This window comes from Vicugna pacos, chromosome 2 (assembly GCF_048564905.1).
Source record: "Vicugna pacos chromosome 2, VicPac4, whole genome shotgun sequence".
NCBI lineage: Eukaryota > Metazoa > Chordata > Mammalia > Artiodactyla > Camelidae > Vicugna > Vicugna pacos.
Genome location: NC_132988.1, coordinates 37183486 through 37206900, shown reverse-complemented (window position 1 = coordinate 37206900; position 23415 = coordinate 37183486). Strand labels below are relative to the sequence as shown.

Below are 23415 nucleotides of genomic sequence, written 5' to 3'. Positions count from 1 at the left end.
CTCAGCCTCTTCCCAAGACTTACTGTATCAGAATTTTCAGAAGTGGGATCCACAAATCTGTAGTTTGAAAGTTTCCCCTTTCCTCATTTCTGATTCTGAGTGTTTAGGATTTCTGTTTTTGTTTTTTATAGTGTGTGAACACAACTGCTCATGAGGAGAGACAGGGAGGCTGAGGCAATGGGGAAGGGACAGATGGTGGCAGAAGACATCTGTGTGAAGGGATTATTATGGTCAAGGATTGCTTTCTACCAAAAACAAGCAGAGGACTGAAGGGACAAACAGCTTGAGTTCTGGTTTGGTGATATGACCTTTGACAAGTTTCTAAAATATTCTGGGGTCTCAGTTTCATCAGCTGTTTAAAAGAGGAAATAAGGATCTGATCATCTAAAATCATATGATTCTCATGAGGATACAAAGATATAACAGACAGACACCAAGTGTCATTACGAGAAAGAGGTACAAGCTGAGTGGCCACAGAGACGGAGAATTCCTGTAAGTGTCAGCTCACCTCTAACGTGACCATTTGCTTGGCCATGGCTCTCTCCACTGCTTCGTACATCTGTGTGTTCTGGATCCCCAAGCCACAAAAGATGACAAAAGCTTCCAGAAACTGTTCATCGTTTCGGTTGAAAGGCTTCACCTTGCCGGTAGTCTCTTCCATTTTATTAACAAGTTGGCAAACTCCTATAACAATCCAAGAAATTGAGCAAATGTCACTACTCATTATCATACTTTTTACTGACTTTCACAAACACCACCCTTCCCGAAGACTGTTTTACACTTCCTTCTTGGGACTGCTTACCATCGCCAAACATGCAAACGAATCTTCACAAACATAAGCTAGAAAAGTTAACTGAATGCATTTACATAAGAACTTGTTTCACAGAGTCTTAAATGTATGTTGCCTGTGTTCAAAAAACCCTAGACTGCTATTTTCTTCCAGACTTGGTCTCAAATTCTAGATCAGTTGAGTCCCCAAAGACAATTTGTCCTTTGAAGACTAATTGGATTTTTGTACACTTGCCAAGAGAACAATTTTGATGCACATCAGAATTTTGGGTCACACAGACTGCCTTCCCTTACTCAGAAACCAGAAGTTAAAAAATACAATTACATACAAGTAGAAACAGGCAATTCATACAGACCATCTCAAATTTCAAATATGCACCTCTGCATCCAGGAGAATGGTATTTGCAGATCACTTCTGATACTGCAAATAAATGCACATAGAAGTAACTATTTACTTAGAGAGAAAAGCAGAACTAACCTTTGAAGAAAATCATAATATATCCTGCCAAGTCCTGGCCTCTCTTAGAAAGTCAAACATATATAGCCAATATAAGTGTAAGATTACATCAAATCTTTTTAAAAAAAATTTTTATTGACGTATAGTTGATTTGCAATGTTGAGTTAGTTTCAAGTGTACAGTGAAGTGATTCAGTTATACACAGATATTCTTTTTTAGATTATTTTTCATCAAAGGTTATTACAAGATACTGAATGTAGTTCCCTGTGCTATACAGTAGGACCTTGTTGTTCATGTAGTTTATATACAGTACTGTATATCTGTTAATCCCAAACTCCTGATTTATCCATTACATCAAATTTTTATTGAACTACTTGCTCTATGGGATTTTGAGCTTACTGGTTTCTGAGAGGAGTCTGGTGACCTCCTACCTCTGGGTAAAACAGTGCTAATAAAGCCCTATCTCTTCTACATCTGTAATAGAGACTTCCACCATGTGCCCACTGTGGGGTAGGTGTTGTGCTTAGAGCTTTAGGACACACATGAACTCTAGTCTGCACAATTTACACTGTGAGGAAGGTGTGACACACCCATTTTATAGATGAAGAAACTGAGTCTCAGAAAGGGTAAGTCATGTGCTCCAGGCCACTTAGCTAGTATGCTTAGGTCTAAAATTCGAACCCCAGCTCAGCCTAGCCCCATAGGCCAGTTTATTGCCACACTGCTGGGCTGAGCTCCTTACCCCACTCAGTTCATTGCTGGCAGTTCCCTGACTGCATCTTGCTCGCCCACACCTTTGCCTATGCTTTTGCACCAGCCTGCACTGCTCCCTACTGCACTCTCCTGTTATCCAGTAGATTCCTACATTCCCTTCACAAGGAGATCCCAGAGGCCCCCACTTCCAGGGTGAGGCAAGCACGTCTCCTTTCTATCCCCTTAACTTTATCGCTTGGAGTATCATGGTGTATTTTATTTCTGTCTCTCTAGACTGCACTTATCCTGGGCCTAGAGATTTAATTTTTTCAGTTCCACTTCCTTAGCTAGCAATGCCCCGCATACAACAGGACTCAAAAAATGTTTACTGACTTAATGAAAGAATGCAGGACTGTGGCTCTGACCCAAACTACTTTCCCATGAAGACCATAGCCCGTTATCTCTTATTTTTCCTGGAGCACAGAAGGATTTCAGAGTCCATGATGATGCCTGGTTGCAAATGAAGTCCCTTTGTTACCACTGATGTACACTGTATTTTTAACACTACAAAGTATCTGTATTCTCATTCTGCTCTTTTTTTGTTTGTGGGAGTTCTCCTACTTTAGACAGTAAAGTCACCCTTATCTATCTGTATTTGTAAGACAGAGATTACATCTCTAACACTTATTCCATTATTAAGAAATACTTTAAGCAAAATATAATGAATTTGGACACTGCAAGTAAAAACCATGACTAAATGGCAAATGGCATTCAGTATCTTAAAAGACCATGTTCCATGTATGGTAAAAATGCAAGGGTTATGTCCTCCATCCTTTGTAAATCCTCAAATTATAAACATGGAGCTGTTTATATAGCCTGGCTATCTCTCAACTCACATTTTTTTTTGTCAGTCACATGTTCCATGCCCTTATCCTTCACAATGTAATTGCTTTTCAATTTTTACTAAAGTTTTCTCCTATTTGGTAGCCACTTTTCATAAATAAGATTTTTCTTTTCATCACTTCATAAGATTGACTGCATGTATGGGAAGGAAAAGATGACCAGGAGGGCTGGGACGTGGCCATCAGGCAGTCTGCCAGGCTTAGGATCGAGCTAAGTAACTCTCTCCTGGACAGCGGATCACATCTGTCTCAGTCAAAAGTCACTGAATGAATACATTAAGTGGTATTAATGAATACCTCATAAATCAAAAGGTAATGAAATGGAATGGTAAGTGTATAAATAGCAAGAGTAGGCTGTAACAACCACAGCTCAGAATTGTCTATGTCACAATCCAACCCCTATGGATACAGATATGCAGACACAGAAGCAAGAAAAGGGGGGAAGACAAATTATCTAACTCTTTAGGCATATAATTTAATTCTTCTTTGAAAGCAGTCATATTTACACAGCATTCATAACAATCCTACTGATCTCTTCACACCTTTCATAAAATTTAATTGTATCAAACAAAAATACTCAGGTTGGGGGGAAGAAAAGCTATGAAGAAGAAAAATGTTTATAACAAACAGGGCTCTTTGTTTCAGAAAATGTAAATCTTGAGCTCATTTACAGATAGTTTTCACAATTTATTCATTAAAGATCTGGATGAGTGGATAAAGGGTATGATACTGAAATTTAAAACTCATCATTTGAGATGCCACATCTACTGTAAGTCATATAAAATCAGAACCACATACATAAAACAAAGTAGTTATTCCAGAACCAAAAATAAAACAAAACCACTCAGTGAAAAACAATCAATATATATAATCATAAGATAAAATATTCAAAAACATATTAGGAGAAAACCAGGAAGTAGTACAGTTAGGTAGCAAAATATCAGTGTTACTTAAAATTAATAGAGTTCACAAATACTTGTACAGACATTATTTCATGTGGTCATCACAGCAGCTCTGAGAGCTAGTTGGCACTGAAAGCATCTCTGGAAATTATGCTGAAGGGAAGAGACAGTTTCTAAAAATCACACAATTATGCTTCCTTTTCTATAATTCCAGGGATCAGATGTTGCTACCAACCACAGTTTTCCTCCTGGCTTCTTGGCAGAACAGGGGGTGAACTCTTCTATCCTGCCTGTAGACCCATGTCCTCCCTACCACCCAGCATCCATAATTAGCATCCTGTCTTGTTAATATGTTAAGGCCTGCCCTTATACCTTATCACCTATGTTGCAAATATCTATTTGTACTTGTCACTTGTCAATTATCTTTATTTAGAGAGGTTTTTTGCTGCGTAAAATAATTTCTCAAATAACTGAGTCATCTTTAAAGTTTTCAACTATAGTGTCTTGCTTTTAAAAGAAGCTTCCCCAATTTTTCCCCATTTTAAGATTACATATAAACCTATATTTTCCTCTAGTACTTTTATAGTTTCATCTATCACACTTAATCTTCTAATTCTACTTAAATTTTTTCCCTGAATTGCTACTGGATTCTTATAAAACTTAAATAGTTATCCATTCTCTAATCATTTGAATTGCCACCTTAAATAATAAATTCATACTTATTTCAACTATGTACTTTTCCCACATTTTAATTTTATGGTATTAGTATGTATACTAATCAAATTCTTGTCAATTGAAATCATTTTTTTCTTTCTTAGAGGTACATAAAATGGTGTCTTTCAATCAATGGCATTTAGGAACAATGAAGTATACTATATCATACACGATAACACAAACATTATATACACCAGACTTGGGTCTGCATTTAGACTTTCTATTGTGTTCCATCAATCTTGCCATCTCTTTTAGCACACATATAGTAATTTTAATTATGCTACTTTTACAGCATTATGTTAATTTCTGGTAAGGCAAATCTCTATCCATCAACTCTGACTATGTTATTCTTTGAGATAAGTTTCATAAATGATTCTTTTTATGTTATTCTTTCAGATAAATTTTATATATGTTGTTCAAGAACTCCCCCCTCTCCTGAAAAAAAATCTTACAAAGATATGTATTAGAATTGATGTAAATCTAAACTGCAAAAATTACCAGCTTACAAAACAGATTCTTATTGTCAGGAAATGTTCTGCCAGTTCACTTACGAAAAATTTTCAAGTTACTCAGTAGACTTTTATAGTTTTCCTCATCTAGATGTTCCTATATCTGGCAAAGTTTCTTTCTTGTTACTATTGTCAATGGGATTGTTTTCCATTATTATTTATCTTGGCATGTAAGAAAGTTATTTTTCTTTAATAATTTGATAGCCAGACATTGTGCTATATACCAGAAACTGACACATTGTAACTGACTATACTTCAGTAAAAAAATAAATAATAATTTGATAGCCAGGCACTTCTTCAACTCTCTTTTTAGATAGGTACTTTTAGCTGATTCTCTTGGGTTTCTCCATTTAACAATCATATCATTTTGGAAGTTATTTTGCCTCTTCCTTTTCCATGCCTCACCTTATTTCATCCTTTCCTGTCACCTGATTGCTTTGGTAAGAATTTACCTCAGGCAATAGAAAAATATTAAACTCTCCTTGAGTTAGTATTGGTTATTACTAATTTTTATAGAATCTCTCCATTTCATCAAAATGTATTGGTACACTGCCTTGTCTAAAATCTTTCAAAAAATTTCTTCTGTATCTGAAACCACAATTCCCTTCTAATTCCTGTATGTGTTTCTCTTATTTTCCTCATTATCTGTGTTGGAGATTTGTTTTTTATTATTGTGTTTGCCCATTACCTCTTGTTTTACTATCCCTTCTCCTTTCATAAATTAATCTTTTCAATTTCTTTCCTCTGCTTTCCTTCTTCCTATTTGTTTACTTTTGGGGGCAGCATAGAGGGTGAGAAAGAAAAAGGCGTTATCATTCTAATTTCTTCTGTTGAACACACAATTCAAATAATGTCATTATTTCCTGATTAATAGTAACAAAATATTTAAAGCTATATACCTCCTCTGAGTGTAGCTTTGACTGTGTACCTTGAGTTTTTATGTTAAATTGATACAACCATTGATTTTCCAAAATGTTACACTTTCATTTTGACCTTTGATGGTTTTCTTTGTCACTTGGGAGAATATTTTTCAGTTTCTAAGGGAGCTTTTTCCTTCCGGTTTATCCTGTTATTACACATTTCTAGTTTTACTGCAATGTGGTCCAGGGGAGTAGCTATCAGTTCTAATTCTTAGTAATGACCGAGTTTGTTGTATGTGTGTATGTCACCAACATTTATAAATTTTGGATGGACATTTGACAGGAATTCGTATTTTTAAATGATGAAATATAAAAGTAAACCTATACATGCTGATTAAATCATTTCATTTTCATATTAATCAAGTCTAATGTTTCCTTATTTTTTCCTATACTTTAACATTCTACGAAAAGTGTACCAAAGCTCGCACTATGACTACCATTTTGCCCATTTCTCCTTGTGTTTTTAATAGCTTTGACTTTTATACGCCAATGATGTTATTTAGTTTGTTCGAAGCATTTATGACAATTATATTTTCCTCTGTGGATTTAACTTAGTCAATGCAAAGCGATTCTGTATATTATATGTTTTTACCTTGAACAGAGATAACATTGTTATCGCAAAATTTTGCCCATTTTGTGTAAAATGGGTTCTTCAAATAGTATATACTTCATATCTTCCAGACATTCCCCAATGTTTCTTGTCCAATAAAGGTAAGCTTCTCTGTTTTTCAGGGCTACTATGAAATTTCTCTTTTTTTTCTATTTCTTCAATCAATTCTTGAAACTATATTCCTTATATTTATTTTTATTTTGTAGATTTTATTTTTATAATTTTCAAGCTATAATTTCCTACTTTTTTTCTCCCTCATTTTCTTCTAATTATTACTGCCCCTACAGTCATATTTCCTGGCACTTCTTATTACTAAGCATAATTTATAATTCTCTAACTAGGAGAAAAAAAAAAGATACTTTAAGCAGTATGTACCATGGATGACACTGCACAGTTTAATTATACTTGCATTATGAAAATCCTAGCAAATATTTTATAAACAAATGAACAATTAGTGATACTGACAGATGATAAAATTTAATATGAAAAATGAAACTAAGTAGAAGTCAAATTTAAACTTACATGATTTTAGAATATTTACTTTTGCTTTGGAATCATACTGCAACACATAAATAAGCAGAGGATTAAGACAGTAATCAGTTTGGAAAATACCTTCAGTAAAAAGTACATACGTGTCTCTCAGACTTCACTGTCAAACAATGAGTGGTATAATACTATAATTTTTATTACTTTTTCACTAAAAACAGAGATGGAAATGTAAGTCATAACAAAAGTGGACATGTTCTCAACAACTTTTTTTGACATGGGAATGGAACTAATTTCTTCAGAATACACCCTGAAATTGGTATGGAAAATAGGCATTAAGAATTTCTGGTAAATATGATAGGAGAAAAAGGCAAATTTAGCCTAATAAATAGGGGAAATAATTGGTTAAAATAAATGAATGTTGAATGAGGAAAATATTTTCTTAATAGTGTTGGAAACACTCTATCAGACAGAGCACTAAGGAAACATGTAATATGAAACGATACCTCAGGGGAATACATTTGATGATACAACAGGCCCCGTCCTGGTCTAATGTCTGTAATTTCATCTAATTGTCAGTAATGGGGAAAAAGGAAGGGGAAAGAAGATTACAAAAACCACATGGGCTCGTCTGTCTTTCTGCATGTAACTCTGTGGGGATTCTGTATTAGAATTACATAATAGCAGAATCTGGTCTGTGACACCAAGAAAAATTATCTACAGCCATGATATTTTCCATGCTACATCTGTGAGTACAAAGTACAGTCAAGAATTCAAATTCTCTGTTTTGTCACACTTATGAGACAGCAGGGAATACTGAAAAATTTTCCTCTTGGAATTAACTTGAGCCCCCACCAGAAACCCCACAAGGGAAATCTTTTTCTTTCTTTCTTTCTTTTTATTGACAGGGAATTTTTCCTTTCCAAAAACAACATTTGCTTACTTTTGGCTCTGTTGTCAAGCAGGGTGACATAAAATGTATGCCAAGAGAAGTCTGATTATTTCAACTGTTTCGGTTTTTTCTTTTGTCTGCTCACTTGCCTAAAACAGTGACAGGATCATAGAATGTGAATTTTTGTCATACAGATCTGAATTTTTGTCACGCAGATCTGAAAGGTGATTTAGTCCAGCTCCACAGAGGTGAGTAACGTGCCCATAATGTTTTAAATGCTTAAAGGAAGAACGGAGCCAGCAGGATGTCGTGAGTCCTATTCCAGAGCAGGGAACTTTGCACTTGCCCACACTAACTTTTATTTATCAAATGTGTAAAGTGATGGAAAAAGCCTGATGTATAACCTCCTCCAGCCACTCCCCATTTCCCATTATTATTCCAAAGAGCTGCTGCTCAGAAAAAGCAAAGATGTGACTCGATGTGACAAGTTGCCACTCTGTCCTCCTTCTTATCAGAAGTTAATAGTAAACAATGCATCACTTCTGGAATTCATGTCACATTTTCAAAAGTCGAAGGCAGCTTGTGGCAAACTTTATATCAAAAAGCATTTTTTAAAAAGCATAACATTTATCAGGTAGTTTTCACCTAACACCCTATGATATAAAATTTAATAACCTATATTTTTACTTGGTATCATAGTGTAGGGCACCCTCATCACTTTCCTTTTGTCGTTTATGTTAGAGGTCTGATCGGTGATAATCTTGCAAAGAGAGCTGACATATGAATTCACTAGGCTTTCCTGTTTCCTCTAAGAATTGAGAACAGTGCAGGTGATGAACAGCCTTCAGAGTCGCCAGGCTGGCTTCCATGAGGTTTTATGAGGCAATTCACCTGGGTCAGTGAGCCCAGCCCTGTAGGCTTAGAAACTAGATTACCATGCTGAGGACAGATCCCACTCTCTGGGGTTGAGAACAGTATCTAAGTTCACAAGACAATTGTTAAAAGCAGAATAGTATCAATGTCCAACAAGAGAAAGATTCTGCCCCAGGTACGTGAACCTGCAGCTCCAGCCTATTGCCTGACTTATGCCAGGTTCAATGATTTATGGTAAGAAATAAGTGGCAAAGTGATCAATACATTTGAGAGCATATGAAAAAATGCATTCTCTTCCTGTGAGTTAACATATCTCAGAAAGAAAATAATCAGAACAAGGACAGTCAGATTGGTGGGCTGTATAATGGCATAAACCCATGGATCTGCCTTGCGGTAGGGAGGCACACCAGCAAAGGGACTGGAATCACTGAGGAGTAACCGGCTACAACTTGCTGCATCCATGGCCACTCAACTGCTAGTCCTGACAAGTGGCCAGAATACTCTATGCACAGATTCAACCCTCTACCTCCATCACCACATGAGGGGCAAAGGGTCCCTGACACCTGGACAGAGCTGGAGAGGTACTTTTAATATTTGCCTTTTTTTTTTCCTATTTTCATGACTGTTATCTCCCCCTCCTCCACCTTTCTGACTGACACTCTCCTTTAATAAAATTATACTCAAGTCTTGCAACTTGGAAACTACTCAGAATTTTTAAGGTAAATTTATTTATCTAAGCCTTGCTCTCTTAGGGTTTTTACTTAAAAGTTGAGCCTTTAAAAGGCACTCATACTTGCTTTATTCCAAGTTCCTGAGGGATTAACAGTTCAGTCCATTTTCACATGATTGGCATATAAAACCCCACATTTCCTGTTCTAATCTTAATGTAACTTGCAATGCCATGAAACAAGTATATCAGCAATAGGAAACATCATCCCATTTTTCTGAGAATGACGTCTTCCCCTATTCCTGAAGCAGACTTTTTTTTACTAACCTTCCCTGAGACAGGAATTTTTGCTTGTTCACTGATTTATCCCAAGCATTTATGTCTAAAGCAGTGGAGTGTTCAATAAATATTTCTGATGAGTGAACGAATACAACCTACAATCTAAATAAACCACATATTCAAAAAAGAAAAATCAGAAACCAAGAAGTGAGAGACTCTAAAAGAATACACATTATCAACTTGATATCTCTGTCTATAATTTTCAACATGCCATTCTTAAAACTTCTGTTGAAATAGGATGATAATTACAAAATACATTATTGTCAATATTTAACAAATGTTTGTTGACATTCAGCAATATAAAATTATTTCCAAATTCTTTCATCATTCCAATTTTTATCTTTTTTCACACATTTTATTCTTTAAATTTACTCTTGAAAGAAAGAAATTTCTAAGAATACATGTTTCTCTTTAATAAGTGCCAAGAGTAGAGGTCAATGAAAAGGCTTTACCTATCACTTTATTCTTCTTTCCATTTTTTATAGGTGTACAAAGCAAACTTCTAATGCACTGCTGGTTTACATTTCCGGTGTTTTCATTCTGAACAAAAACAAAAACAAAACGGCTAAATATTATGAAAAGATTGATGTGCCCATTAGACGCTATCTATATAAACTACACTGGACATCTGAAGCCACTAATATATTCATCTTTTAGTAGCTAGAGATAATATCAGAGTGCAGAAAATGTATAAATTATAATGAAATTCATATAAATGTAATATAAAGTGATCAGTCTTTACACTATTAAAAATAATAAATATCCTATATGAATTTTTTCCATTTTAAACATTCCAAGTAGCTTATAGTAATACTAAGCAAAGTGTTTATTCAGTTTCTACTATCCCCGTGCAGTAGATGTCTCAAATAACAAGAGTGGCAGGAGCCAAAAGCATTACTCCGCCTAGGATACTACGAGTTACAAATTTATCCTTTAGTCCTACCACTGTTTCTAGTGCCCGTATTGCTAAAAGTTCTAAAAACATTTCCTAGATATGCAAACAACAAAATCAAGGCAGCTACCTCAAAGTGCAATACTTTCCTTAAGTAAGAAGTGAGAAAATACTAGAATTCAAAGTTTCCAATGTCTGAAAAACTGATCTGTGTAGCTTTCCTGATGAGGAAAACAGATAATCATTTTTCCACAGAGCTGTTCACTTTGGTGCATCACCGATTACATACATTAAGCCAAATGGAACTTAATTTTTGAGAATAAATTCAAGAACTCTAGCAATACTATCTAAAGTTTGTCATTGACATTAAGTGGGTAATAGTTAAGGTACCTCAAAATTAGTTTATGATAATTCATTCACACATGTTAAAAAAAAACTGATAAAAGTACAGAGAAAAATACTCAACTACAGCTGACCACCTCTCAACAGATGTTAGGAGATGTTTTATTCTTCCTTGAATCAGGGAAAGCAGAGATCACTCCCAGAGAGCCAATTCTGGGGCCTGTCCTTCAGTGAAGAGTCACAGGTGTAAGTGCAGATCTGATAGGGAAACAGTTTTCAAGCTCCACGTCTAAAGTTGGGTTACTTACAGTCCAGGGAAATCTTTTGTCCTTACTGACATCTGGGATATTAAGTGGTTCCATAGTATTTTTGACATACTGAGCATACATGTAATTGATTCTATTTGCATCACGTTCTCTGTGGAAATAAAAGAGATGAGTTCTTGGCTGTGCAGTGAAAAAATGCATGCAAAGTAGAATTAAATAAATGATTATAAGAGAAATATACCAGTCTTAAATTATAGAGTAAAGTGTGTATCTTCATTGGAAAATGCCGCTTAAAACATACTTGATGATTTACAATTTTGGTAGTTACTATAATTGAAATGTTTTGGAGAAAATAAAGACCCATAATTTTTCCAGTTATCTGAAACAACTTTTAAAATGTCCTAAGTAATCATTACCACTGTTAACGGGCATGTTGTAATTTGTGCCACTTAATGTAAAATCCATACGAATTTTTCCCCTACATCTTATTTTCTCATCAGATTATAGAATGACTAATGTTTAGTGCCTAGTTTACTTCCTTAGTTATTTACTTAATCTATCCATCTCAATAAAACAATCTTTGACACATTTCAGACCAAGAAGAAAACCAAGCAGGCCTAGAAGAATTTTATTAACCTCCTCTCTCTTCTTTTTTCTGCTTCGAAATCTTTTATGACATTTTTTAAAATAAAAAATTACTTGAACTTTCAATATTTTCCCAGTTTTTTTCCAGTTTCTCCCTTAATGAGTTGAACATAAAAGACTACCCTGATGTCAGAGGGTTCATAAGTACAGTGCCAGTGCTGGAGTTGGGAAAACAGAACATCTCTTTTCATAAGGAAATGTCACATGTTCCCTGGTGATAGGGGTGAATTTGGCAAACAGGGTCAGGTTATGGAAATTTACTCCTGCCAGAAAGATGTGCCTATGTGAACTGTGTAATACCACTAACTGAAGAAATAGGAAAGCCTAATGGTGTGAGCCATTTCAAAATAAAACATGTGCCTTAGGAGAAATGTCCATTTGTTCTGAGCTCTCAAAGCTTCTGTCCTTCTGGCCAAACCGATTCTAGGACAGTGGATTCAAATGGTGTTCTTTAGCACTAGTGACTCCACAAAGATTCCTGAAGTCTTCAGCCTCATTCTTGGCCAGGATATTTTAGTCTTACCTTTCTTTGCTGTACACTCTAGGTTAAGTGTAATTCAGTCAAATTAGGTACTGACTGTATGTCCAGTATTTATGTAAATGAAAAAGAATGAAAGGGAAATGACAATAGTAATACAGGAATAGATGACTTCAGATTGAACATCCACTGATTTCAGGGTCTACACTCTAATACACCATATCCACCATTTTTTAAAGTGCTAAAAACCTTTTTGCTATTTTTAAAAATAGGTGTTACTGTATTTAACTATGTTTTCCAATATAATTACAGTTAACAAGTATTAGCAAGTATATATATTCCAAGAAAGTAAGCTTAAAGAATTAATTCTATGTATTTGTCCTTTTATGATAAAATGTGAAGTTAACTAACATGGAGTTAGTTAAAATTAAAATTAACATGAAGTTAACTAACATGGAGTTACAGCACTAAAATATCTTTCTTAAAATTAAGAGCTAATTAATAAACTGTACGACATCAAACTCATTTCTTCCTTCTAATTGGGTGGCTCTTTGAGTCAAAGCATATAAACTCTAAAACCTCCCACCATGTGGAAATGAGTTTCCCTTCTAAAATTCTCAGGCGACCCAAAACTTGACAGCTTTCTGTGCTTTATACCACTGATGATATGATTCTCATAATTATATATAATGTTCACCCTAATTTTTGTTTAGTTTTACACTTAACATTTCAAAACTGTCTTCAACAAATTAATTTATAATAGATAATTAGTGGGTTGGCTAGAAAAACACCAAATAGCCATGATTTTCAACTGATACATATCTGCCTACAGAGAATGATTTGCTTACTGATAACATCATCAAATTGCCTAGCATTTCATCTTATGGAGACTGTTGGGATTGACAAAGTATTTAATGAGAACTGGAGAGGCCTAAATTCTATTAATAAATAATTTTAGAAATGTAATGAAGAATCTGCTGGTCAAGTGTCAACGTCAGTTAGTAGTTTTTCAAAATGCTAAAGTTACTAAGCACCATTTTAATTCACCGTTTTCACAAAATTAAGCCTGATATCTAATTTTTATTAAAATAAAAACATATTTACATTACTAAGAGGTCTTTTATTGCATCATTAGAATAAAGGCTAACTATTAGATGATGTAAGGCATTAATGCTGAATAATTTTCATTGCCGTAAAATTGGTTTATAAATCAGTTAAAATGATCCATGTAAATTAGTTTCATTTAAGGTAACCACATTGACCTATTTATCCTTTATAAAAAATATCTTTATACTAAGACTGTCTTGGAAAGATTTTTTAAAGTAGAAAGATATCTTCTATTTTACCTACAGTGAGGGAACATGATATTCATCAGAAACAAATCAAATATATAGTTTAGACGTACATACAGTTAAGACCACACTTAAAAAAATATTCACCAGTAGAGGTCACTATTATACCAAGTGACTAGGTTTGCCCAGCTGTCACTTAGAAAAATTAGAGGAACTGCCAGAATTTTAACGAAAATCAAAATGCAAATACATAAAATATAGCTACACAAGCATATACTGCTATACAAATATTCAAAGGTAAATGTAGATAATTCATCATTTTGTACATTTAATATACATTATCATACTGATTTTCCTATTGTACTGTGGATACACGTAAATTCATAAATATACATGTATATATGTATTTTTTAATAAATACAGCAATTCATTATTTATGCAAGCCGAAAAGTAAAGTAATCAAATATTTACATGTTTAGAAGTTTTCTAACATGTTCTTTATAAAAAGCAACAAAAATGTTATGGCATCATAAAATCAAACTAATATATATTAGCTATATATATTAATGCTCTTCCTAAGAAAAAGTCTTCAAAACTGCCCCAGACAGCATAGCCCAATACCAGCACTTAAGGGAGGTAACAGGACATATTCAAAAAGGATTCAATACCAACTAAAACAACATCAAATATGCCAGAAAATGCATACACAGAGGCATGGAGATGCGACATAAACTTCAGTTCATGACCAGCAATGCTAAAAAGGAAACAAAGGTCGGCTATTCTGTTGTAACTATGTGAGCCAGAAACTCCAGGGTAGCAGAAGAATCTCTGGGTAGAGATACCACAGTTTATCCACCTTGACTACACATCCTACACCCAAGTCAGCAGTCAAGTCAGCAACCAAGGAGTACCTTCTGAGTCAAATAAAATCCCCCACCTGCTCCCAAGTTACATTCACTCTTTTGCTAATTCCTAAAAGTCTTTTAATAGAAGAAAAGTCCTTTCATGTATCATATTGTTAAATAACAGTCTTGAAATAATGAGTTATGATTTAAATATAGTCACTTAACAAGCTAACAACTTCAAGTCACTATAGTCAACAGTTTCTAAGTCTTGATGGGGAACATATAAGGGGACAAGAAGTGCTAGAAGAGATAAGAGAAGAAGAAGAAGAAAGGAAAAGGTACAGAGGACAGAAGACAGTTTCTGCAGACCTCACACTGATCTATGGGTCAGTCTTAATTAAGAGGGTCAGAGCAAAACCATGCTGTGCACTGAACTATTTTCTTCTTCTCCTTCTCCTTCTCCTCCTCCTCCTCCTTTTTTTTTTTTTTTTTTTTGGAATTGCAAGGTTTCTATTCATGAACTGCTTGTATAAATATCACTAGATGAACACTATCTATTCCCAGTCCTTACTCTTCCCTGCAACACTTAACACTTTTGGCTGCTTCTTTCTTTTCTCAAACTTGGCCAGTCATGTATCAGTTTATGTGACAGTGAGTTTATACAACTTTCCTGCTACTTCTCTGACCCCTCTTTTACCCTTGCCAGTGATCATTCTCTAAAGATTTCCTTTGTCCTCTGCTCATCTTCTTTTGCAATCTCTGTCAGTAATTACTCACTTATAATTTTGTTGAAGTATTTTGTTCTTGCAGCTGCAAACTCAGTTCTGCTTTATATGATCTGCAGAGATGATTTTCATTTTACTTTGTTTCCAACTTTTTACTACAAACATTTTCTTCCAATTTTTTATAGTGAACATTTTGAAATACACAAGAAAGCTGAAAGTAAAATGAATATCCTACTGCTAGATTCGACAATTTTTAATATTTGCCACATTAGCTATATCTACATATACATGTGTGAATACATTTATTTGTTTAAATATATTAAATTTAGATACTTATTTATTTTTGGCTGAAACATTTTAAACTAAGGTACAGACATCCTAACACTTCATCCTTAAATACACCAGCATGCATCTCCTAAAAATAAGAACAGTCTTCTACTAATCACGGTGATCTTCCTAATTCCAAAGAAAAGGTAACAATAATTCCCCACCAACATCTATATCTACTCCATATACAAATTTCCAATTGTCCTCAGAAATGTCTTTGATAGCTATTGTTTCAACCAAGATCTAATCAAGTTTCATATACTGCATTTGGCTATTATGTCCAAAAACATCTTATTCAATGACATTGACTTTTTGAAGAGACCCGGCCAGTTATCTTACAGAATGTTCTATAGTTTAGATTTGCACAGAGGTTAATTTTAAAGCACCACCACTAAGGAGCTTGGTTACTGAGGACAGTACTGTGACACCATTCAGTACATGAAATAATTTTCTGATAGGTCAAGTGTAGTGTAAAAAACCTAGAACTTTAATATCAAATAGTAAAGTTAAGGTTCTGTTTCTATGAGCATATGAGGCTTTTAGATGAAACATCAATAATTGAGGGTAAAACTAATTGACACAAATTATTTTGGGGGTGAAATAATTTGAAAGAAATGAATAATGAATAGTATAATAAAATAGCATTACAACCAAGAATTCCTGATGCTTTACCCTGGCAGACTTATATTCCTTAGATTATCCTATCACTTCAGCAAACAACACCAGTATTTTGCTAAGGGTGCAAAGGGAAATATGAGAAAGAACATTTACTCTAAATCCTTTCCAAAATTCTTCAGAAAGCACACATAAAATTGGGGCAGTAATATCTATAGCTTCAATATATTAATACTTTCTACTGTTTCTGAGTACCAATTAACAACAAAAAATGAATACAATTTTAAAAATTACAGAAAACATGAAGAAGAAATGAACTACAATAGAGAACTGATCTGACTCCAGCCATAGGTACATGTACTGGTGTGACTGAGATCACAGGCTCCCTTCCAGTGTTAGTTAAATCCCCATGGCTGATTCCAGATCAGAACAGACTCACAGAAAAAATGTGTTTGAAACCTATCAAATTTCCAGTGAAGTTCCAATATCCAATGAAAAAACGTAACTGAAATATAGTACTTGTGGGCCTTAAATGAGCCAGTTCACAAAACACGCTGTACTCAGGCCTATACTAATCATGACACCATTCACTGTAAGAAAGCATTCTCCTACAGGTCAACTGCAGTGGAAAAAACCCTGGAACTATAACATCAAATAGTAAAGTACTTTCACAAATGGAATTATTTGTGGGAGGAAAAAAGCAGCTGACCCTTCCATGTCTTAAATGAAAAAGGCCAGGAAGTAACTGTTTAGCCATTATTATATACTTGTGATAAAGACAGATAAACAGTAAATCTTCTTACCTTGGTAAAGTATCTGACGATTTTTCTAATTCCTCACGTTCCATGTGAAACACACTAGAAAAAGAATCCTGAAAACAGACCAACAACACAGACTGAAAAATAAGTTTGAGAAGGTAATGAAAACTATCCAGATACAGACAGACAAATCTGTGCGACTGACTGAAGACACCACTGTTTGTGACATTTTTTTAGCTTTTTCTCAAAGAAACCGAGTGCTTTAGGACATCCTCACGTCTACTTCCCGTTACTAAGAACCATGCTCCTGCTGTTTCTCATACTAACTTGCAAAAATGCTTATTTGAATACTATTTGTTTTTGCTTTGCTACCAACTGTTAATGAATATATTAGCTTCAAATTTTCTCCATATTTATTCAAAATCCTCAAGTTTTAGCTTTCATGCATACATTGATTGCTGTTTTTTTTAAAGACATAATTCAGGAATACTTTATGAAACCCTGAAATTATGAAGATTTTAATAACATTGAGAAGTACTTTTGAAGTTCGACTAAAAAGCAGAATACACAGTTGCACTCATGCTGTATTTACAACTAAATAAACTGGAAGGAAACACAGAAATAAAACAATGACATTAGTTTAATTAGGGGGTTGAAGGACGTACATTTTCTTTTTCTTGCTCACATTTAGATTTTTGCTCATGTTGTTGAAATATTTTTAATAAAAAATAATTATAATATAAATGAACACCAAGTCACTTAACTGTTACACTCCACAAATTAATTTCTTAAAAAGTAAGCAAAATATATTAAAGGGCATATTGCTGAGCTATACCTCAAAGCACCACTGACACCAGTCAGTTGCTGCCTTGATAGGTGTTAACTGGTCATTCAGCATGAGCTGAATGTTAATTAAAGTGATATTTAAACTGTCTAAAAATAGAAGTACCCTTGTGTATAACTTTCAAAAATTCAATGCTGAAGAGCAGGTCACAGAGCAAAAATGATAAATTGACATACTGCATTGACGAATTCTGACCTGAACTTTAAAAGGATGGCTGTGATCTTCTAATTATCTCTTTGGGAAAGGAGTTTATAACTGATTGAAAATATGAAATAATATCTTTGAGAATACCGATTATCTTATATACAGCACAGTGAATTCTCATTTGATTTCTTATTAATGAGAATTACACACAAACAGAGAATGATTCAGATAATGCTGAATCATACAGTACAGGCTCACTATTTAAAACAATTTAAAATTTTTAAAATATAAGTATTAAATGTCTTTTATTATTCTACTTCCCCCCAAATCATCAATTCAGATATCATGTATGGATTGTTACTAGCCTACATAATTGAAAACCCCATTCTCTTTCCTAACCCACCAATGAGAGCCTATTCTCAAGGTCTAAAGGAAAAAAAAAACCAACTACATCAAAAAGAAATATCCCCAAAACAGTGGTTCATTGGCTGAGAAGGAAAAGAAACTACATAAAGGAAAACCGCTTTAGGCTAAGAGTCCTGATTCTAACAGCAAAGTCAGTTGGCCTGTCTAGAAGTAACCAGCACTCTGTGAGAACACTCCATCTTTCCTCACACATCTTATTTCTTTACATTACAAATCAATGGCTTGAACTCTACCAATGAGAACAGTTTAGTGGCTTTGCTCTGTGGGTAATGAACTTAGGACTTACAGCCATCTTTAGTAACACTGCCTCCACTGGGCCATGCCTTTTGTTTTCTATACAATCTCTTGTAAAAAGAAATTTCTATACCCAACCTATTCAGAATGGGGGGAGGGGTCTACCTGTTCATTGCAAGAGGGCACCACTATTTCTAACCATAAAAGGTCTGCACACCATAATGACAATGTACTTCTTCATCAAGGCAGGGCAGCCGTTGACAAAGGCAGCACACTGACATTCCCATGGTAGCTACTTAGTGGAGGGCTCCAAGGTGAAAGGGTGCACTGAAGGCATCCTCCAACCTCACCTCTACCCCTTTTCCACCAGAACAGATCATACTGTGGTTGACTTTACATAAACAACCATATTCAGCTGGGTTTGGGAAAGAGTTCTGAGGTCAATGTGAGGTTTAAAAACAGTGCTTTAGGGAATTTAATGTCTGCCTTTCTAAAAATAAAAAAGTCATACTCTGTACTCACGGAGCAATCTTCATCCACTATGAAAATGGTGCATTTCTGCACCTGCATGAAAGAGATAATAGTGGCAGCTATTTTCTTTAGAATTACTTCTAATGATTGCTGTTCTTCAAAAATTAAGCTAGCAAGGTCAAGCAGCACCTAGACAAAAGAAATAAGAACTTATTATTTAGCAATTGCTTGCAATTATTAAAGCAATACGATGATTTATATGTTGTTTTATAAGTTGTTTCTATATAATCTAACAAGTTACAACCAAGCTTTCTTTCAAGTGTTAAATATCTAAGTCTCTGCTCACCAACAAAGCTTCCCTGTTGATGGTTAGTACAATTAGTATAGTGGTTACGATCACCGACTCTGAAGTCAGAGCCAACAGTTTTTAATTCTAGCTTCCCCTCCTGCCAGCTTTGTGATTTAGAGCAAGTTTCTTAAAAATGTGGATAATAATAGCCCCCAAATCATGAGGCTGTTGTGAGAATGAAATAAGTTAACATTTATAGAGCATTTTGAGCAGGATCGAATACAGAAGACACACTACTGTTTTTGTTGATCCAAACTTCTGAGATCAATATTTATCAACATTGCCAATATTTTCACAGAGCACAATAAACACTGTCCAAAATAAACAAAGTTTTAAGAGTTCCTTTTGTGTTTTTCCTGGTAATTTCCCATTCCTTTAATTCCATAGAATTTCATCTAATCTCACAAAATATTTGTGCAATGACAGGGGAGAAAGGGTATGACAGAAAATTTATTGGAGGTGATACTATCCTAGCTCAGTCCAAATCATTCAGGTGAAGTGGAGAAGGAAAATATCTCAGTCAAAAAGAACTGGATTGAGAGAAAGTAGTGGACTGCAAGTTTCAATCAAGTTTTATGAGGATATAGAGTGTAAAGAGGAAAACTGGGGAGATGAGGTTGCAGAGTCAAGCAGAGAAAGGACCTCAAAAGCCCTATACGTCTTCTGAAGCGGTCTGGACTGTGATGGAGGGCAGGAAACAAGTGACAAGACCACAGGTGTGTTTGTAACAATGAAGACTGGATTATGGGTGGCAGGAATGGAGCAGGGAGAAGTTAGGAAGATACTGCAGCTGACGGCAATAGAAGGTCCCCGGTCATATTAACACAAGTTCTAAAAAGAAATTAGAGGGGTGCGGGAGATGAATTATCAAAGAAATAATAGAAAAAGATTACATAAAACTGAATGGCTTAAGTCTCCAGACTGAAAGGAATGACCAGGTAACATCATGATGAATGAAAAAAAGAATCATATTGTGAAATTCAGTTATAAGAGCTAAAAAAAATTGTCTTTAATTCTGAAAAAAATCCAAAAAGCTTAGTGACAAAAAAAAAAATGCCAAGAATCAGAACAATATGGAGGCGAGTAGAAGACAAAGTACCACCTTTAAATCCTTAGGAACTAAATTTTCAATTTAGTATTTTATACCCAGACAAATTGGCAGGATGTTACAATAGATATTTTCATATATGCAAGGCTTTTCGGAAAGCTTACCTCACCAATACCGGTCTCGGGTAGTTAACTGAGAATGTGCTATAACAGAACAAAGGAGTAACTGAGAAAGAAGGAGTGTTGGGATCCAGGGGATAACCAGTGGAGTCTCTCTAAGAAAGCAGTAAAGGAAAGTTCTATGATGACCCCTGTGCAGCAAGCATAGGGAGAAACTGTTTCACTTGAAAGAAGAGAGGGAACTTCAACTTGGAGAGCTCCATGAAAAAGAAAAACTCAACAGAATGCCTAAATAATGGAGAGTTTGGGGGGTTGGGACCAACATGAGGCTACACTAGAGCAAAGAGTTCAAAGAAAAAAAGACAAAATTTCAGAAACATCAAGAAAAACTAAGTTCTATAACAAAAGTAATATGAACAACATTTACATAGGCATGGTATTTATAAACACTTTATTTTAAACTGTAATTTTAGAACTAACCTAGACAAAGCTTAAGAAAAGTTAATTGTGGCTGTAGAACAATACAGTTCTTCCATTTACAATGGGGTTACATCCTGATAAATCCATTGTTAAGTTGAAAATACTGAAAGTCAAAAATCCATTTCATACACCTAACCTACTGAACATCATGGCTTAGCCTAGCCTTCCTTAAACACGCTCAGAACACTTACACTAGCCTACAGGTGGGCAAAATCATCTAACACAAAGCCTATTTTATAACGAATAATATCTCATGTACTTTACTGAATACTGTACTGAAAGCAAAAAATAGAATGGCTGTGTGGGTACAGAACAGTTGTTAAGTGTATTGGATGTTCATCCTCATGATCGCATGGCTAACTGGGAGCTGCACTACTGCTACCGTCCAGCATCGCGAGAAAGCCTCTTACCAGGAAAAGATCAATATTCAAAATTCGAAGAATGGTTTCTACTGAATGTGTGGAATAGCTTTTCCATAACCATAAAGTAGAAAAAAATTCTAAGTTGAGTCGTCGTAAGTTGAGGATTGTTTGTATATATGTTATCAATGTGGGCAACATAAAAGACAAAGTCCAGATGGAAAAAGTAGAGGTAAGGAGTTGTAGTTGGGAAGGAGACATAAGGGATGCTAAGACCCTCATCTTACAAAGCTTGGAATCCAGAGATTCATCCATATCCATCATCCATATAAGGATGATGTCTCTAATTGACAGAGTAAGAAGTAAAACCCTGAATTTAATGCTACAAATGCAACCCATCCAGTAACTTAAAACAGTGACATAGCAATATTGATAGGATAAGGGTAATGGCAAGTAAAGGATGGTGTAAGTAAAATAAATCCTCATCTGCTAAGTTAATGAATACTGTCTAATAGTGATAAAGCAACAGTGCATGGGAATTAGGAAATCCAAAAAATAACTGTTAGAAGAAACAGCTAAACTATTTAAAAACTGAATCTGAACAATTTGGATTTCTAATGAAACACATATATTACTTGGATAATAATTTAACCATTAAAAAAAAAAAAGAATTTCTCTACTCTCTCTTTAGTAATCGGACTTGCCTGATTTCTCTTGTTCTCCAGCAGTGAAGTCTCGTAGAGTTGAGCATTATGAAGAACAATACCACAAAATGCCAAATAAGCAGCAAAGTCCTAGAAAACAGGTAAGACCACAGCCAAGTAAGAACTGTCTATAAAACTGTCTTGTTATATTGCCTGAAACACAAACAGCATCCAAAAATATTTACAGTTTAAATAAATATTAGAAAACCAAACAGTGCAGATGTTTATTCTGCAAAAAATTAGGAACTGATGCAAAGCAAGTGTTAGCTACACGGCACAACTAGTAGATAACAAGTGTTAACACACAGTCTCCTAACGTCATACATTATAAGTTAACAAGGAGAAAGAGGGATCTCTTTATATCATTTGAAATTGAAATTCACTCTATGCAAAATTCAGTGTAGTCTCTGAATTATATTAAGACTAGATTTAAGCTAAGACTATAAAAATAGCTCGTAACTTATTACTGGGGCAAACTGAAAGCTCACATATTTGTTAGGAGGATACTGACAATAACAGTCCCATCCAGAGCTGCAAATATTAGTTTAAAATATGTCTTTTTAAATATAGATCTATCACCTTCATTATACCATACTAAGGTGATGTACTCACAATTACACTAATTATTGATCAACATAAATCTTTACATGGCAAATTTTATTCACAATCATGAATTTATTTTGCCATCAGATGATACAGCCTAAGAATGCAAATCTTTCAAGCAGGGTTTACATTAATGGACTATAAACGAATAACAGAATAAGCAGCCAATCTAAAACCATGTTCCCCACCAAATATTCTCAGCTGTCATTAACAGAATAGGAGACTAGATGTCTATTACACTGATTTTAAAAGGTACTTGCTATGTTTTGAAGCAGTTAAGACATGGGGACCAACACCAGTGCCAATACAGCCTACAGCACAGAGACAGAAATAACTCTGTCTCGTTGGAATGTCTTCCAAAAGCTCCTACTAATTTTCAGGGCAGTGACATAAATAGCAATGGGCTTGAATAGGAAGAATTCAGTGGACTCCATGATATACATATAATTACATATTCAAGATGAGAAATAATAAAACCTACTGACAGAATGAAGTTACAAGCAGATTTAAGGGCTTCTGTCCTTAAATGGAAAGCATGTCGATGTGGTGCAAGGAATGCACTCCTTCAGAGTTGGATAGAAAGAGTAATAAAATAATGCTGACTGCCACTCTTTCTGCAGCTAAATTCACATCATCCAGGCTGAACTCACACCTTGGCGCCCCACCGTCTGTGTGCAAAGCTTATAAAACATTCTG

At 34.8% G+C, this 23415-nt stretch overlaps 1 protein-coding gene across 5 annotated transcripts in view; it reads right to left on the bottom strand.

Annotated features, from left to right (window-relative positions):
• PDE5A (phosphodiesterase 5A) overlaps positions 1 to 23415 on the bottom strand; it is a 130786-nt gene that overhangs the window by 50133 nt on the left and 57238 nt on the right. For all 5 annotated transcript variants that reach the window (XM_031691520.2, XM_072938264.1, XM_015247684.3 and 2 more), the window contains exons 5-10: positions 22117 to 22206; positions 19109 to 19246; positions 16984 to 17051; positions 11296 to 11404; positions 10206 to 10293; positions 509 to 684 (exon numbers count right to left, since the gene is read on the bottom strand). In XM_031691520.2, the coding sequence (XP_031547380.1) occupies positions 509 to 684; positions 10206 to 10293; positions 11296 to 11404; positions 16984 to 17051; positions 19109 to 19246; positions 22117 to 22206 (669 nt within the window). The remainder of the gene's footprint in view (positions 1 to 508; positions 685 to 10205; positions 10294 to 11295; positions 11405 to 16983; positions 17052 to 19108; positions 19247 to 22116; positions 22207 to 23415) is intronic.